Raw genomic sequence first — 17,808 nt, 5'->3', positions numbered from 1 at the left:
AGCCTTTGCCTTCAGGGGTGCCTGGGTGGCTCAGTGGGTTAAAGCCTCTGCCTTTGGCTCAAGTCATGATCTCAGGGTCCTGGGTTCGAGCCCCGCATCGGGCTCTCTGCTCAGCGGGGAGCCTGCTTCTTCCTCTCTCTCTGCCTGCCTCTCTGACTACTTGTGATTCTCTGTCTCTGTCAAGTAAATAAATAAAATCCTTTTAAAAAAAAAAAAAGCCTTTGCCTTCAGCTCAGGTCATAATCTCAGGGTCCCGGGATCGAGCCCCACATCGGGCTCTCTGCTCAGCAGGGAGCCTGCTTCTTCCTCTCTATCTCTGCCTGCCTCTCTGCCTGCTTGTGATCTCTGTGTGTGTGTCAGATAAATAAATAGAATCTTTTTTTAAAAAATAAATAAATAAAAGTATTAGATTTAGTGTGCCTGGGCAGCTCAGTTGGTTAAGCAGCTGCCTTCAGCTCAGGTCATGATCCCAGAATCCCAGGATCGAGTCCCACATCAGGCTCCCAGCTCCATGGGGAGTCTGATTCTCCCTCTGACCTTCTCACCTCTCATGCTCTCTCTCTCACTCTCTCTCTCTCAAATAAATAAAACCTTTTTTTAAAAAATATTATATTTAATTTTAATTGGATTTATTTTTTTCTTTTCTTTTTAAGATTGTATTTCTTTGACAGCAAGAGAGCGTCCACGAGTAGGGGGAGCAGCAGGCAAAAGCAGAGGGAGCTGTAGACTCCCCGTTGAGTGGGGAGCCCAGTGCGGGACTCGATCCCAGCCAGGATCCTGAGTCAAAGGCAGACACTCCACCGACTGAGTCACCAGGCGTCCTTACTTGGATTTAATAGAATAAAGACTCCAGTGTGACTAAAACACAGGCATCACCGAGCTTCAATAAGTGTTTCTTCACCAATGAGAGAGACCTCTTTCTGAAAAACCTCTTTCTAAAATCATATGAGATTATTAAAACTATTGAGGTTCAAGGCACCTGCATGGCTCAGTAGGTTGAGCATCCAACCCTTGGTTTCAGCTCAGGTCACAAGCTCAAGGTCATGAGATGGAGCCCAGTAGTAGGGTCTGCACTCCGCCCAGAATCTGCTTCTTCCCCTCTGCCCCTCCCCCTACTCGCACACTCTAAATAAATAAATAAAAACCTTTAAGAATTTTTGAGGTTCATTTTCCACTGCCTTTCAATGTGAGGTCCTGGCTGCTTTGAGAAACGAGGACACCAGCACCTCACCCCGGGGCTGCCTGGGCCTGCTCTGCATGTGTTATTCTGTTATATTTACCCCCTCCAGCGGCGGCATTTGCATGCCACAGCATAACAGCAATGCCCGTGGTCATTTAGTACTGGTGTTTACTTAAATGAATTGAATGCTCATAGATTCTCTATTCCCGTGTTCTTTATTTGGTTCATTTTTTTTTTTTTTAAGATTTTATTTTTAAGTCGTCTCTCTACCCAACATGGGGCTCGAACTCACAACCCTGGGATAAAGAGTTGCGCAATCTTCCAACGGAGCTGAGCAGCCCCCCCATCCCCCTACCCCCGTTTGGTTCGTGGCTGAAGGGACTAGATTTCCACTGATTACTTCATTTCTGTTTTATACGGCAGGGTTCTTTCAAGGTTGAAAAGGACGACACACTTGTTGCCTTCGTATTTGACCATCCCGGCTGGGAATGAAAACATCGGGGACCCACTGCCCCTTCTGGAGAACTCTGAGAGGCTGTTCTCCCGGGAGATCGGAGAAGTCTGTCACCAGCCTCCTCTCGGTAGACCATTTGCATTTTTTACTAGAGGGCTAAATAATTCTTTCCCAAATTTTTATTTTGAAAATAATTCCAACGCACAGAAAAATTGCAAGAAAAGTGCAGTGAACAACATTCCCGTCATCTGGATGCACCAACTGTTCACGTTTTGCCCCACGTGTGCTCCAGGGCGACTCTCTTACTCTCTCCCTCTCCCCAGCGAGCTATTAGAGAGTGAGATGTCGCGCCACACTGCACCCTTAAATATGCCAACACACAGCCCCCCGAAATGAGGATCTTCTCCCATATACCCCACACTGTCATTACCACACTCAGAAAATTAAACTTCCTATAATGCCTTACACGATACACCAGACATACTCAGCTCTCCCAGCGGTCCAGATAACGTCGTCTACAGCTGTTCTCTGCCACCCTGGACCCCACCCAGGATGGCACATGGTCATCTGTCCTCAGTCCCTTCGAATTCTGCAGTCCCCGAGCCTTTGTCTTTCCTCCGTGGCATTGATCTTTCCAACGGTCCAGGCTGGTTGTTTTCCAAAATGGGCCTCGATTTGGATTCCTCTGATTGTTCCCTCATTATTCGATGCAAGTTGAATATTCTTGGCAGGAAGGCCGCGTTGGTGATGTTCCTAAAGAATTGATTTCCTTGGAGTTTAGCGCTTGCCTAAGATGTGTGTTGGCATGACACGTCACAAAACAAATTTCGCGGAAGGAAGTGCCTGCTTTCAAGCCCCAGATTCAGCTCCTGCTGTGGGTCTGGGACATCATTTGTATCTTACCTTGAAACTTACATTGTTTCCTTCCTGGGCTCTCTGTATTAGATCACCCTGTCTCGTTAACTTTTCCCTAATTATGTTGTCATTGGCTTTCTCTTCCCCACGCCCTGTAATTATCTCGAGCCTCCCTTCTGCGGCAACTCACACTGGCAGCAACAGCCGGTCAGTGCCTTGCTGTTTCTATCCCACGTTTGCAAGCATGCGGCCTTATTTCCTAAGATCTGCAATCTCCCTTTTATCTCTCTCTTGTGTGGCAGCATTTCATCTCTCTGTGTTTGAAAAATTGAATTCACGCCCTTAGTAAGTCGTACTGGAACCTGGTGCTGGTGGATTTCCTTCTGCTCCCCTGTTCTCTGCCTGCTTTGTTCCAGGTTTTCGCCCTCGATTTAAGACGCTTCCTGTTGCCATGTAATTTCTGCCCTCATGCTTGAGCAGCTCCGAGAATCCGTCCTGCTCTGCTCTGCCGTCTGCTGGGTGACTCCCTGATGTCCCGCTCTGAGAGCCCAGTTCCTTCTCCCCACCTCGAAATAAAAGGGAAAGGACTGGGTCTTTTACGTCCTGTTCACTTCTCTCTAGCCTAAGAGGAATACATGACGGGATGGACAGGGGGTTAAGGCGATTCTCAGACAGTGTAAAATCTTTGTTAAAAATACCTGGGCTTGGGGCGCCTGAGTGGCTCAGTGGGTTAAAGCCACTGCCTTCGGCTCAGGTCATGATCCCAGGGTCCTGGGATCGAGCCCCACATTGGGCTCTCTGCTCAGCAGGGAGACTGCTTCCTCCTCTCTCTCTCTGCCTGCCTCTCTGCCCACTTGTGATCTCTCTCTGTCAAATAAATAAATAAATTCTTAAAAAAAAAACTGGGATCTTTCTCCCTTTCCAGATGTTGTTCAATGTCCAGCTGAAGTCCCCATCTTGCTGGAGGTCCACCATTTCCGTGGAGAGGACGGTGTCCCTAACTCAGTGCACAGACCTTTCATTGGTCACCCCCTTTTTAAGTTGATTAGATTAGATCACACTTCTTCTCTACTCTTGGGTATGTCCTTCTCTTTCTCTTTCCTCTTCCTCCGCTTCCTCTTCCTCCTCCTCCTTCTCTTCTTCTTCTTCTGGTTTTACTTCTTGCCCATTTTATCAAGAGTAATACTTTTTTAAGGAACTTTCAATGGGCTGTCTTATCCCAAAAGTACCGATCTTTTGGATACCCAAAAGTATCCCAGAAGTCCGCGATCTTAAGTATATTTCAGCACACCAAATAAATTTTCTTCAGCTTCATTAAGGCAGAATTGACAAATAAAAAGCTGTATATATTTAAGGGGTACAACTTTATGTTTTGATATACATAAACATTGTGAAAGGATCACCATAATCAAGCTAATTCATATATCCAGCATTTCACGAGGTCCCATTGTCTTTTCCTGTGTGTGTGTGCGCAGTGAGAACACTTAAGATTCACCCTCTCAGTAAACATCATATATAACACAGTATTATTTTTTCCCTAGATTCCACATATAAGTGAGATCCTACAGCATTTGTCTTTCTGACTTATGTCACCTAGTATAATGGCCTCAAGTTCCATCAGGTTTTTGCAAATGGCAAGATTTTCCTTCTCGTTGCCGAATACTATTCCACTGCATGTGGACAGAATGTTGTTTATCCTTCCATCCATCAACAGACACTCAGGCTGTCTCCATGCCTTGGCTGTTGTAAATAGCGCCGCAACGAACTTCTCGAAGCAGTCATTTCATTTCCTTTGGTCATGTACCCAGAGGTGGATTGCTGGATCATAGGGGTGGTTCTATTTTTAAATTTTTGAGGAATAGCCACACCATTTTCCATAGTGGCAGCAGCAGCTTACAATACCTCCGACAGCGCACGAGGGTTCCCCCTTCTCCGCATCTTCTCCAACATGCGTTATCTCTTGTCTTTTTGATGTCAGCCATTCTAATAGGTGGGAGATGGCATCTCACTGTGATTTTTATTTGCATTTCCCTGATGAGTGATCTGAAACGCTTTCTCCAATACCCGTTAGCCATTTCTGTGTCTTCTTCAAAAAAAAATGTCCCTTCAATCCTTCTGCTCATTTTTTTATCAGATTGTTTGCTCTTTTTGCCACTGAGTTGTGGGACGTTTTTTTAAATATATATTTTGGATATTAACCTCTTATCAGAGCTAGGATTTGGACATATTTTCTCCTATGCCTTATGTTCCTTTCCATTTTGTGGATGGAAAAAGCCTTGCTAGGCAGAAGCTTTTTAATTTGATGTGGTCCCACTTGCTTGGTTTTGCCTGGTTGCCTTTGGTTTTGATGTCAGAAATTCCACGCCCTCTGACCAACATCTCCTTGTTTCCCCCTCACCCGAGCTAAATAGATTTTTTTTAAGATTTTTTATTATTTATTTGACAGACAGAGATCACAAGTAGGCAGAGAGGCAGGCACAGAGAGAGAGAGAGGGAAGCAGGCTCCCTGCTGAGCAGACAGCCCGATGTGGGGCTCCATCCCAGGACCCTGGGATCATGACCTGAGCCGAATCCCAGGACCCTGGGATCATGACCTGAGCCGAAGGCAGAGGCTTAACCCACTGAGCCACCCAGGCGCCCCGCTAAATAGATTTTTAATGGAAAACTTTGTTTTCCAAATCTCCCAGTCCTATTCATTGAATAATCCATTCTTCCCCACAGAATTTTAAATGGAATTTTTATAGAAAATGCTTACATATATGCGTCTATACTTTGTGTCTTTAATGTTGTACATATTATATATATTCCTGGCCCAGGACAACTCTGTTTTATTTTTGTTTTATCTTATATTAATTTAATTTTATTTTATGGAGGCTCCATGCCCAACACAGGGCTTGAACTCATGACCTTGAGATGGACTCACATGTTCCACCAACTGAGCCTGCCGGGCGCCCCAGCTCTGTTTTAATCACTACAGTTAAATACGAGATTTCCATATTCACAGCTCTCCTTCAGTACTTTCCTTCTTCATCGTGTTCTTTTGTCCTTTTCCTGCATTTTTCTGGAGGTATCTTAAAATCTTTACACAAGAGATCTGGGGACTGTGGCACTTTGATTGGAGTTGCGTTAAAATGGTACATTTGTTTGGATGGAATGATCTTTATAATCAAGATTCCCACTTAGAAACAGGATATGGCTCACTGTGTAGTCAGATTTTCTGACAAGGCCTGCAACACAGTTGCTTTCTTTCATATAAATCCTACACATTTTTGCAAATTTTTGTTCCTTTTATGAATGGGATCTTTTTTTGTTTCTGTTTTTTCCCATGTCGTCTTATAGCTGATGATTGCCCATGGAGAGGAAAAAGCCACAGTCTGTTTTTGCTCTTGTTTAATCCGGAACATTCCACAAGTCGTGTCACTGCACTGGGCCGCACTCGCGTTCTTTATCGTTTCGATTTTTGTACGTGTGCTGCCAATAAAAACAATGCAAAAGCCTCTTTCTTTTCCAACATTTTATTTAAAAAACACCAAACGTGTAGGAGAGTTATGAGAATTTAACAATAACGACCCGTACCCCTGCCGCCCAGAGCCTACCGCGAATATTCGACTGTACACCTGTTCGTTAACCATCTTCCTCCTGGCGGTTTATCCCTCGCTAACGGATCTTCCACATTGTCAACGGTTATCTACCCAGTCCGTGCAGCCCTTTTCTAGCTCCCCGGAGCGAGGCCGGACCACTAGCCTAACCTATGAGGCTGTCCACAAACTGCACCCCCCCAACCATTTCAGGATCATATACCAAATCTCTTCTTTGCACATAAAGTGTTCTTTACCGGAACAGCTCTTACCCAGACTTGCTGAAACCCTATTTACCTCTCCTCTCCAACTGAAATGTCACCTCTGTTGCCGAGGCCCCGCAAGCCGTCTGCTGGCTCTCTCAGTTGCCCCCATCAAGCTCCTATAAAGCCCTGCCCATGGCATCATAACACAGTCAATATTGTGTACATGTCCGTCTTCCCCACTAGACCATGAGATCACCAAAACCAAAACCCACTTCATTTCTCCTCTGTATCCCACTGCCAATCCGGGTTCCTGACACACCATGAGGCTCAACAGACCTCCGGTCCAGGAGCTAAGACTCCAAGAAGACAGATAGGCACGACCCTCAGCTCCCTGGCAGGCCGCCTCGGAGTCGGGGAGCGGGGTACCCACCTGCACAGGCATGCCAAGATCTAGCTTCAGCCCCATATACGGGTCGATGTAGATGGTGAGGATGACCTCTGAAGGGTCCTGGGCAAAGTGTTCCAGAACGGCGTCATGCTCCGCTGTCCAGACGGCATCCGCTAGTCCCGTCAGCACAGCTCGGGACCGGAAAAGGGGCTTCTACAGAAGGAGAGCAGAGAGCTGAGGCAGGTACAGCTGTTAGGATGAGTCATTTCTCCCACTCACAAGTGCCCATGAGGACATGGGAGACAGAGACGGGAAGTCAGAGAGGTCCGGGAACAGTGTACAGAAGGCTGACAATGAACTGAGTGATAGGCTTCAAGCTTCTAAAGAAACAAGACAATCTAATTCCCTTGCTTCTGCAAGTAAAACTAGACGAGATCACTAGAGGGAAAGTGGGGGACAGTATCTTCCTGAGAGATCTCCTTTATGCCTGTGGTTGTAAAAACGCATCATCAAGCAATCCTCAACCTCATAGTAAAACTAAGTCAAGGGAACCTGTAGGATATTAGCCTAAAGCAAGCAACCAGGAGCAAAGATAGCATGCCACAAAAAAGGATAAGGCCGCAACCTCTCCGGGGTACCGAAGTAAGAGGAGATATCCCGGGAAAGCCAACTGACATAGGAGAGAAGAAGAAGGGAGGGGAAAAGACAAGACTGGGAAATATCAAAGAACACATCAATTCTATGAAAAATAAATTATAACTGATAACTTGGGAAAATTTCATCTGTAGAGCTCCACTAATAAATTCAGGAAACTTGGGGCACCTGGCTGGCTCATTCAGAGGAACATAGGGCTCTTGATCTCAGGGTCGTGAGTTCAAGCCCCACTTGGATATAGAGATTACTAAAGAAAATAAATAAGCTTTAAATATTTTAGGAAACTAGAAGACGCGAAGATGAACTGGGGGAGTCACCTTGGCCTTCTCCCAGTTCTCCTGGAAGATGAGAAGGAAGTCTTTTTCACTTAACATTTCCAAGTCAAGAAAACTCGGTGCTCTAAGAAAGCCACACATAAACATGTAGACAAGCCTATGAGGTGTGAGTCATGCCATGTCATCGAACTCAGAAAGTGAAAGTATTAAAAAACATCCAATTTCACTTGAAATCAAAGAAAGACAATTAAAAATAGCAAAGATAGGGCATTTTTGGCTACGCTGCTAACACGCAGACCTGGAAAACACGTGCAGCTCGCGTGAGGCCAGAATGTGTAATTCATCTGGAAGACAGCCGAGCGGCACACATTGAACTAGCCCCAGTGTGACTCCAGGTGGGGAGACAAAGAAGCAAAAGCTTCGAGAACCGTCCCTCACTTAAAGCCCTCCTCCTCCTGAAGGCGGGTGGGGGGTGGGGGGGCACAAACAACTTTGTCCTTTACTCAGTGGAACAGATTTATGGTGAGCAGGAGAGAGTAAGCAGAAGCAGGTGACAGACCGAACAGAATTCCTCATACTGGGACGCCTGGGTGGCTCAGTGGGTTAAAGCCTCTGCCTTTGGCTCAGGTGGTGATCCTGGGGTGTTGGATCGAGCCCCGCATCAGGCTCTCTGCTCGGCAGGAAGCCTGCTTCCCCCTCTCTCTCTGCCTGCCTCTCTACCTACTTGTGATCTCTCTCTGTGTCAAATAAATAAGTAAAATCTTAAAAAAAAAAAAAATTCCTCATTTGCCATTTTAACAACTGAGCCTCTGATTCACCAGTTATCAGAGAGGAATATCTCAGCGGAAAAGCCTAACTTACCACATCCACCTCGGGCTCCTGGAATTCTTCCTTCTCTACCTCGGGTTCCTCCAATGGTGGCTCTGGGAAGAATAAAAATTCCAAGATGAGGCATTCCTTCAAAACTGAAACCCAGAGTCACCCCATGACCTCCCCCTATTCCACTGCTGGGTGTGTCCCCGAGAGCACTAGAGGCAGGACTCCAAGAGCCGCTCTGAGCTCCCAGAAGCATCCTTCCCAGCAGCCAGAAGGTGGGAACAACCCAAGCGCCCATCGACAGACGATGGGTTTACAGAGGGCGGTAGACCGGGACTCCGCTATGAAAAGAAACAGAGGCCTGCCACTGAGCCTCATCACGGACGAGCCTTGAAAACGTGACGTGAGGTGAAAGAAGCCAGTCCTGAGAGACCGCGGGTGGGGTGATTCCATTTGTGTGAAATGTCTAGAATCAGCAAAGCCACAGAGATAGGAAGTGGACCGGTGGTTAGCAGGCTCTATGGGGGAGGGGCTGCTAAAAAAGCCTGGGCTCTGGTGTCGTCGTGGACACAGGGTCACCCAGGGGCGCCGGGGTGGCTCAGTCTGGTGAGCATCCAACTCTCCATTTCGGCTCAGGTCATGATCTTGGGGTGGGGAGATCTAGGCCCCTGTCAGGCTCTGCACTGAGTGTGGAGCCTGCTTGAGGTCCTCCCCTCTCCCTCTCCCCCTTCCTCCCTCCCTCTGGCACACTCCTGTCTCCAGAACAAAACCAAAAACATATCGGGTTATCTGGTGCCAATTTTTCAAGGCGCTTGATGTGGCCTTCTTGGTGGGGGGCTGATGAAATGTACACTTGGTGGTGCTGGTTGAAAAGCTCTGTGTGCCCCCCAATCAGGGAAGTGCTCTTGAAAGGGGTGAATTTTATAGTAATTGAATTCTAGTGACCTCATGGCGCAATGGTAGCACGTCTGACTCCAGATTACAGTAATTGAATTCTATCTCCATTTTCTTGAAAAGCCGTGAGGGAGGAGGAGCAGAGTTGGGGGGGGCACTCATTCCCACGGCACCCACTCTGTTCACCCATAATCCCCAGAAGGGCCTTTTTCTACCTCCAGATCTGTAGCTGACATGGGAGATGGGTAGAACCAGTGGGTTTCCTATCTGCCATGGGCTAAAAAGAAGAAATGAGATGGAACCAGAGAACCTTGGGGGACAGGACCCTCCAGCTTCCAGAAAGAAACACTAAGAGGGAGGTGCACCTGGGGGGCTCCATTGGTAAAGCAGCTGCCTTTGGCTCAGGTCATGATCTCAGGGTCCTGGGATGGAGCCCTGCATCAGTCTCCATACTCAGTGGGGAGTCTGTGTCTCCCTCATCCTCTGCCCCTCCCCCTGCTTGTGTTCAAGCTCCCCCGGAGTCTCCCTCTCTCTCTAATAAATAGAATCTTTACTTAAAAAGCTTTTCAGGGGCACCTGGGTGGCTCAGTGGGTTGAAGCCTCTGCCTTCAGCTCAGGTCATGATTCCAGGATCCTGGGATGGAGCCCCGCATCGGGGCTCTCTGCTCATCAGGGAGCCTGCTTCCCACCCCACCCCGCCCCCAGCCTGCCTCTCTGCCTGCTTGTGATCTCTGTCAAATGAATAAAATCTTTAAAAAAAAAAATTTATTTGACAGAGAGAGACATCGCAAGTTGGCAGAGAGGCAGGCAGAGAGAGGGGGGAGGCAGGCTCCCTGCTGAGCAGAGAGCCCGATGCTGGGCTCGATCCCAGGACCCTGGGATTGTGACCTGAACTGAAGGCAGAGGCTTAACCCACTGAGCCACCCAGGTGCCCCTCCTTCTTCATTTCTTAATGGGAATGGAAAAACCCTTCCTTAAGGAAGGAAAGGTTGTCAATACAGACGGTTGGCCCACTTTTACCAAGAAGTGTCTTCGGCCCTCCTTCCACACTATCTATGAGGGCAGATAACATCTATCACAAAATGCCATAGACCGGGTAGCTTATAAACACCAGAAACTTATTTCTCACGCTTCTAAAGGCTGGAAATCCTAGATGGGGATGCCGGCCTGGTCCCTGGGAGCCACCTTCTGGGGCACGGGCTTCTCGTAGTGTTCTCACACGGAAGAATGGGGCCAGGGATCTCAGAACCAGTTTCCTAAAGCACTTATCCCATCCACGACATGGTGTAAGCACTTCCCATGAGGTAAGCACCTCTCAAAGGCCTTGCCCACTAATCCCATCACATTGGGCAGTAGGATTTCAACATACGAATTTGTTGGGGGGCAGGGAAGGGGGAAACCACAAACACTCGGACATAGTAGGCCCCCTGTCTCCAGTGGGACAGGTCTCAATCCCTCTGAACCCCAAAGGTGACAGGGATTGCTGTGTGCTTTGGGGCTGGCAGAGAGGCCCCAGGCCTCTCTGAACGTCTGCTGGGGTTAAACATCAAACAACAGAAAGGCTTAGAGCTCGAGGAGCCCCAGAATCTTTGTATTTGCTGGTTAGTGCTTTCATCTAGATGCTTCTTCCCTCCCGCCACTGGAGGGTTCTCCAAACCGAACCTCCTGTGTCTCCTGCTTCCCCTCTTCTGCTCCAGGCATCCAGGAGCCAGTACCCCTTGCAATGGTTCGGAGAGAATCGCCTGTTTCTAGTGTCTGGATCCTAGGGACCCCGCAGATCCTGCACCCTTCTCCCACACCCATGTCTAATCTCCCTGCTGCTAATATCAAAAGGAGATTCCATTCCTCTTCCTCTCGACAAGCTGCCAGCCGTGCAAAGCAGCCCCATGGAAAAGTGGAGGCCTGTGCTTAATTCATAGTCGTATCCGCATGGGCCGGTACTCTAAGGGACAGCCCAGGGACACCAAACCTTCCAACCCACAGGACCAGAGTCCCTCAGATCTAAGCCGCAGGAGGCAGCCTCTTTAAACTCTTTACTCCCCCACCCCCATGGAGACATCAGGCCCTGAACCCGACCTCCTGAGCCGACCGACACCCCTGCCAAAATGGAAGGCAGGGCTACAGAGCTTGAAACAGATGGGAGAAAGCAGCCGTCAGGCTTAGGATTCAAAGGGTGGCAAAGCAGGCTGTCTCCATGGTGATGGGCTTAATGGGAGAAAAACATTATTTGTTTTGCCACCCAGGGTGAAAATGGGAAGAAGGAAGAGATCAAACCCTCTTCGGTGTGGTAGGAGGAGCCCCAAGGCAGAGGCCAAGTTGAAGGACGGGCTGGTGAGCTCTTGGTGCATTTGCGGGGGAGGGGGGACACAGAAGGAGGAACCCAGCAGCAGGCCTGAGAGTCCACCGACGCCCAGCTTCTAACCCAGAAGCAACAGCCCTCGGACCCTCTTTAAACGCAAACACTGTGCCTCCGAGCTCGACTCCAGCAGGTACCCACCGGGCTCCTCCTTGAGGGCCTCAGGCTCCGGCTGGGGCTCTGTGGAGGGCAGGAGGCTCTCCTCTGCCTGAGAGGCCAGCACCTCCTGGGTAGTTCTCCTGCCGGTGCCTCCGCGGCCACCGCTTGCCCGGGCGCTCACTTTCTGCTTCTTCTCCACTTTGCTGGACATGGTGTGGGCAGGACCTGCAGGCATGCGGGCAGCTGGGGGTCGACCACCTGAGCCACCCCCACCCCGGCCCCCCATGCTCAGTCTGCTCTGAATACACAAACTGAGACCCCCCCGCCCCAACTTCGTATCATAATCTCATCTGGGAATACCCACACCGTGCGCCGCGAACCACAAGGGAATTGGAGACCTCACTCCTTTCCCTGGAGAATCCCACTTTTTTCAGAGCATTGGGTCCAAAAGCAGTGAGTCCCTTAAAGGCTTTGGGAATGAATGGAAGCTGAAGACAGTAGCCTCTAACTGACACCCCGCTAAGAAGGGTTGAGGAACCCGTCTCTCTGCCCAGAAGTGTGAGAACAAAAGATCAGGAGGGAAAAAACCTATATGCTGCGATGTTGTACACTCCCTCAGCCACCTTACCCCTCAGGGCCTCAGGTGAGGGAGATAAGGCCCAGGGAAGGGAAGACTGCCCCTGGGTTCCCCGCCCTGTGTCTGTGCATCAAGTCCACGAAACACACCAGGACGATTTTCCCATGTAGCTCCTTTCCTCCCAGCTTACTAATAACCTCTTGCAAGGGTGGGGTGGGGAGATGGAAAATTTTCCTCCTACCCACACTAAAATGTGCAACCTCCTTAAGCCAAGAAAAACCAGATTTGTGACATGTCGCTTTAATTTTTTGTTGCTGGGGTGGAGGTAAGGAACCCTGTTTTGCTTGTACTGAAGAGGTCTCTGGGCATAGCTGACCGAGTCATTCTGGGCCAACCCACAAGGAAGACCAAGATCCTCCCCTTCTTCGGGCCCTGAGGACAGCCTGGGGGAAGCAAGGAGGAAAGTCACCCAAGGTGTAATTCCGCCTTGTGTCTGTGGGAGAAGGCCCTGCGGGAAGGAGGAAGGCCTGCTCGGGAAGGCAGGAGCATCCCGGTCTGTGGGAACCACTGGGGTCACGTGGGGCCGGCCGCCGGGCATTCTTCCTGCAGCCAGCTCCAGGCCCACAGCCACCTGTGGCTGTCCTCCCGCCCCACGGGCTGCCCCTGGCAGGGATCGCAGGTTAGGAGTTTCCGACGTGAAGGATGTGGACTTTGCTCAAAAAAAAAAAGTCCTACTGGGCCCACGCATCGATAAAGGCAACGGCAGCAGCGCTGCGGGTCTCCAGAAAGCGTCCGCCGCTTCCCGGCCTCGGACTGCAGCCCCAGGGGCTTTCGCTGGCCAGGCGAGGGGGCACCCTCCCGCACAGAGCTCTTCCCCAGGGCCCGCCCGGAGGGGTTGCTCGGCCGGCCTGGGGATCCGCGCCAGCGCCCGGGGGAGCCGGCCCTGTCCTCCAGCGAGCTCCCCCGCGGCCACCTTGCCTACAACGGTCACAACTGCCCCCCACAGTCCCGCCGCGGCGTCCCGACCCCAGCGCGCCTTCCTCTCCCCTGCCCCCACACCTGCCCCTGCCGCCCTCTGCCCCAACCCGGCTGCCCCTCTCCCCCACCACGACCCCTTCTCCTCAAAGCTTCCCATGTCTTCCCTCTCTGCCCCCGACACACACCTCACGACGCCGACCCTCTCCACCCTAGGCCGGCCGACCGCCCCTCCAGCTGGGAAGGTGCCCCGCCAGCCCCGCTCCCGCCCGCGCCCGCACGCGTCGCCAAGGCAACCCTGCGCGAGGAGGGGCGAGCGGCCCGGGCGCGAGCCCAGCCTCCACAGCGCAGGCGCAGGGCAGTCCCGCTCCGCCGCCAGGCCGCCCGATCCGGCCCGCGTGCGCCCCACTGGGACCCGCGCCCGCAAGGGCCGGCGAGGCAGGGCCGGCCACCGTGTCCGGCAGGCCGGGACGGGCCGGGTCTGGTCCGAGCACGGGCCGGCGGGGCTGGGGCTGAGAGCACGAGTTGCGCTGCCGCGGGACCCGGGAAGGGTCGGGGGCGTCCCGGCGCCCGGGTCCGCGGGCTCGCTCCCGCGCGCGGCCGGCAGGTGGCGCCCGGGGTCCCGCCGCGGGGCTGGAAGGCGCTCCAGGATTTCAAGGCAGCCGCGGCTGCAGCTGGGTCCGGGGGAAAAACCGGGGCTGGAGCACCTCTGCCCTCCCGCCCGTTTCCCTCGCCGGCGCTTGGACCGGGGTCTGGCAGCGCCGGGCGGCGCGGGGCGGGGGAGCGCAGGGAAGAACGGAACTGGAATTCCGGGAACCGGGGGATTGGCTCTGGGAAGCGTCTCCCGTTTTGGGGGGAACGGGAGGCGGGGACTCCCTGGGGAAGGTGACCGGGCCGGGGAGGGGCTCGGCTCTGCGTGAGAACAAAGGCTCAGTCCTGGGGAAGCTTGAGGAGAGGGGACGTGGGGTGGGGGGGCAAACCTCGGCTGGGGCTAGGGGGCGCTGCGGACCCGGGGCCGCGGAGGGGGCGTGTGGAACCCTGGGCTCTACCTGTGGCGGGAGAAGCTGGAGCGCGGAAGCCGAGTCGGGGGATGGGAAGGCCCCCCTCCCTGCTTCCATCAATAGTGCCTAATTAAGACAAAGCCAGCAGCGAGCCCACTGATTGCATTTCCATGAGGAGCTAAATTGATGACATTTCCTTTGCTGGATGCAGAGGGAGAGAAGCTGGCACCTCAGGTCCCCCCTTTTCTGGTTGGTGTTCACACCTGATGGGTCTCTGACATTCCAGTCTGGCACCACAAGGCTCTGCGGCCTCGGGCGCTCCTGAAGGGCCCTTGGGTCCGTCCACACCCAACCCTGACCCCACCATCCCACCTGTCCTGATTTCCAGAATGAAAACAGAATGATTTCCAGAATGAACAGCACCTGCCCTCGGGACTCCCCTCCCCCGCGCCCCGTTATCCTTAGGGTAGGCTCTGGGCGGCTCTGCTTTGGGACTCCCTAGCCCAGGCCGAAGTCCTATCACTGAAGACAAGGGTTGAAGTTGTGAGGGGTCCTGCCACGCCCCAAACCGGCTGCACTGCAAGTGGGACTAAATGGGTGATCCTCAAGGTGACACGATTGGGCCCCGTCCCCCAGGGAAAAGTCCCAAAGCAACGAAGATTTGAGGAGAGTTGTGGGATGCGAGGTCTTAGAGGCAGGGCTCCTGGCTCCCACAGGAAAGGAATGTTGTGTAGACCCTGCTTCTCTTCTGACTGCCCCCCAACCTTGGCTGTGCCTAGGGATCCCAGCCCCCTACATTATGCTAAATAGGTAATCAAACATCTCGCTTTGCTAATTACCGCTCAATCCGATTAAACGCTGCTGAAGCTCATCAACAGAGGTGAGGGGGGAAGGGGGCTGAAGGGGAACCAACCACAGCTGGGGCGGGGGTCTTGTCCCCAGGAGCTCCAGGGGCCGGCCAGGGCACCAAGACGAAGAACCCCCTAAAGGAAAGGGACAGAGGGGTTGTACCCGTGAGACCTTTACCCTTACCGCATCCCCCAACCTCAAGGCTTTCCCTCCTCTCAGACCTTCCTAACCCCTAGAACCCAGGCATCCGGCCATTCCCACAGCTCCCCCCAACACACACACCCCTGCCCCAGATTTAATAAGTTCTGTTCTCTCACTGTCAATATTTGATGTCTCAGAGCCATCTCCACGGAGAGAGGGGGACTCTTCCCTTGCTTCCCCCCTACCTTGGCTGTCTTTTGCCCACCCCAGTCTCTTTGTGCCCCCAACCTTCTCCAATGAGCTGACTTAATGAAATGATATTAAAGTCTTGAACAACTCCCACAGAATGGTTGTTATGGTGAAGGGAGTGGGCAGGACGCCTGGGTCCCTGAGGGGAGCAAGGGCTGAGGGGGGAGAGCAAGCCAGAGGCTAAGATCTTGAGGCTTCAGTCCCCAGTGGGGAGCAGCAGATCTGGGGTGAGCCGGGGGGCTGGACCTCTGGATCTTGGCGGGAAGCAAAGGGAGTGAGGGCTGCGGGCCCAGGAGAAGATGGGAAGAAAGGACATTCCGGGGGTCGGGGTCTCAGCCTGTTGTCCAGAGCATCTGTCAGGGATGGAGAGGCCAGCTGGGGGGCGGGGGGGCAGGGCCTCTGTGCCAGCAGCCTCCCACCGACTGTGCCCTGGGCCCGTCCGTGAGAACCACAGTAGATCCCTCTTCAGCCCTGACTCATCCCTCTTCCCCCCTTCTCCCCCAGCAGACCCCCACAGGTGATTTGTAGCTGATGCCCTCACAATGGTCGGGACCAGGAGAGAGCCGTTCAGCGACAGGAAGAGCTGAGAGCTTCCAGGAGAGAAGAGAAGGAACAGAGGCCAAGAGATGGGGAGCCAAGCGCCCCCCCTGCCTCCCCCCACCCATCCCCATCTCACTCCCCTGGGGACCCTGGCCCAGCCCCAGTCCCCTTGGGGTGGTGGGAATCCAAGGACATTTGGCTGGGGCTGATTGATGAGGGAGGAGGCAGCCACCGGGCACTGAGGCTGCTGTTTGCTGAGCACACAGATTCCCTCCCCACTCACCAGCTGCCGCCCCCCGAGGCTGTTAGTCTCACCAGCACCAGCAGAAGCAGCAGCAGCCCTGGCATTGGAGTTGGAGGGAACCGGTGCCTGAGTTTCTGAGGGCATGGGCAGGGTGGCGGAGGAGGGGGAGAACCAGGACCCCAAATCCTTCCATTTCCCACGAGAATCGGGGGTCCCTGGGATCTGGTGCCCTGAGCACTCCTCTCAGGCCACCACCATCCTCCCTGCCTCTCAAACATCTCTCCTCCTCCTGCCCCTCCTTTCCGTGCTGCCCCCAACCCTCCAAGCCTATCCCAGCCAGCCACCTGCCTCCAAGCCACCCTGTGGCATTTCCCCCAGCCTGCCTACAAATCTTGAAACTTTCTCTGAGGGAAAGTTCATGATTCCCCAGAGAGCCCCTTAGGAAGCTCCATTTTTCATTTTAACTGAAATTCCGCTTGGGATGTTGACCATTTCCCATCAGAAATTCCCACTGGAGCCCTTTGCTCTATGCCCCTTTCTGTGACACCCTCCCCCCCCGCCCCGCCCAACATAAACCACAGGCGTGCGCGCACACACACACACACACACACACACACACCCGTCCACCTAATTCACATCCTGCAAAGTGTGAGTCTCTGTCTGCAGCTCAGGTCCCAGGACAGCCTCTGCTGTTTGGGACAGGGATGGGGGCAGCTTCAGCCTCTGCGGTCCCTTCTCTGGGTCCCCTGACTACATCTCTGCCTGCCTTCTCTGGACCCTATACCACCCTGTACCAGCAGCCGTCCCCACAAAGCTCAGAGCACCTTCCTTGCCCTCCCAGAGCTTCAAATGTAGTTGAGGAAAACACAATGCATGCGCAAGACACAAAGGCAAGGAAAGGAGTACCAAGTTAGACCAACTTCCTAAATGTGGATTCTAGATCCTGCGTGACCTGCTCCCCTCCAGGCCGAGGCTGCAGAAGGATGCGACACAGCTGGGGTGTCTGCAAGATTGCGAGGTCCTTCTCTCTCTTCCGGACATGCCAAGATCTCACCTCTGCACTTTGCATTTGCTGTTCCCCGTGTCGGATGTGCCCTTCCCAGAGCGCATGCCTCCCTCCACATCACTCATGGTCAGAATCACATGTCACCTCTTCAATGGGACCTTCCCGACCTCCTAACCTAAGGCACCTCCCCTGTCACTCTCGTCCCCTTTGTCCTGTTACTCTGAATTGTCCGTGTCACCTGTCACTGCCAGCAGTGTTACCAGGTTGTCCCCAACCCAAAGGTGGGCTTGGCGACAGCGGGGACTTTGCTGCATTTACTCTATATTCCCAGGGCCCGAAACAGGACCTGGAACAAAGTAGACACTTCATACGATGTTGAGTGAGGGAGCGAACGACAACAGCCAAAATGAATGCCTTCCCGGCCCTCTGTTCGTTTGGAGGTAGTCGTTATCCAGGGAGCGCGTTGGCGTG

The 17,808-nt window shown here is 52.7% G+C and overlaps 1 protein-coding gene across 1 annotated transcript in view; it reads right to left on the bottom strand.

Annotated features, from left to right (window-relative positions):
• The window catches only part of DNAH2 (dynein axonemal heavy chain 2), an 81,794-nt gene extending 68,232 nt beyond the window's left edge, over positions 1–13,562 (bottom strand). Inside the window, exons 1-4 of the mRNA XM_044249007.1 lie at positions 13,496–13,562; positions 11,798–11,980; positions 8,452–8,513; positions 6,704–6,874 (exon numbers count right to left, since the gene is read on the bottom strand). Coding sequence (XP_044104942.1) covers positions 6,704–6,874; positions 8,452–8,513; positions 11,798–11,966 — 402 coding nt within the window. The 5' untranslated portion in view covers positions 11,967–11,980; positions 13,496–13,562. The remainder of the gene's footprint in view (positions 1–6,703; positions 6,875–8,451; positions 8,514–11,797; positions 11,981–13,495) is intronic.
• Between the last annotated feature and the right edge of the window lie 4,246 nt (positions 13,563–17,808).

The sequence above is a fragment of the Neovison vison genome, chromosome 5 (assembly GCF_020171115.1).
Source record: "Neovison vison isolate M4711 chromosome 5, ASM_NN_V1, whole genome shotgun sequence".
Lineage (NCBI taxonomy): Eukaryota > Metazoa > Chordata > Mammalia > Carnivora > Mustelidae > Neogale > Neogale vison.
Note: the sequence above shows the minus strand (reverse complement) of the source record. Positions and strands in the feature narration are given on the sequence as shown.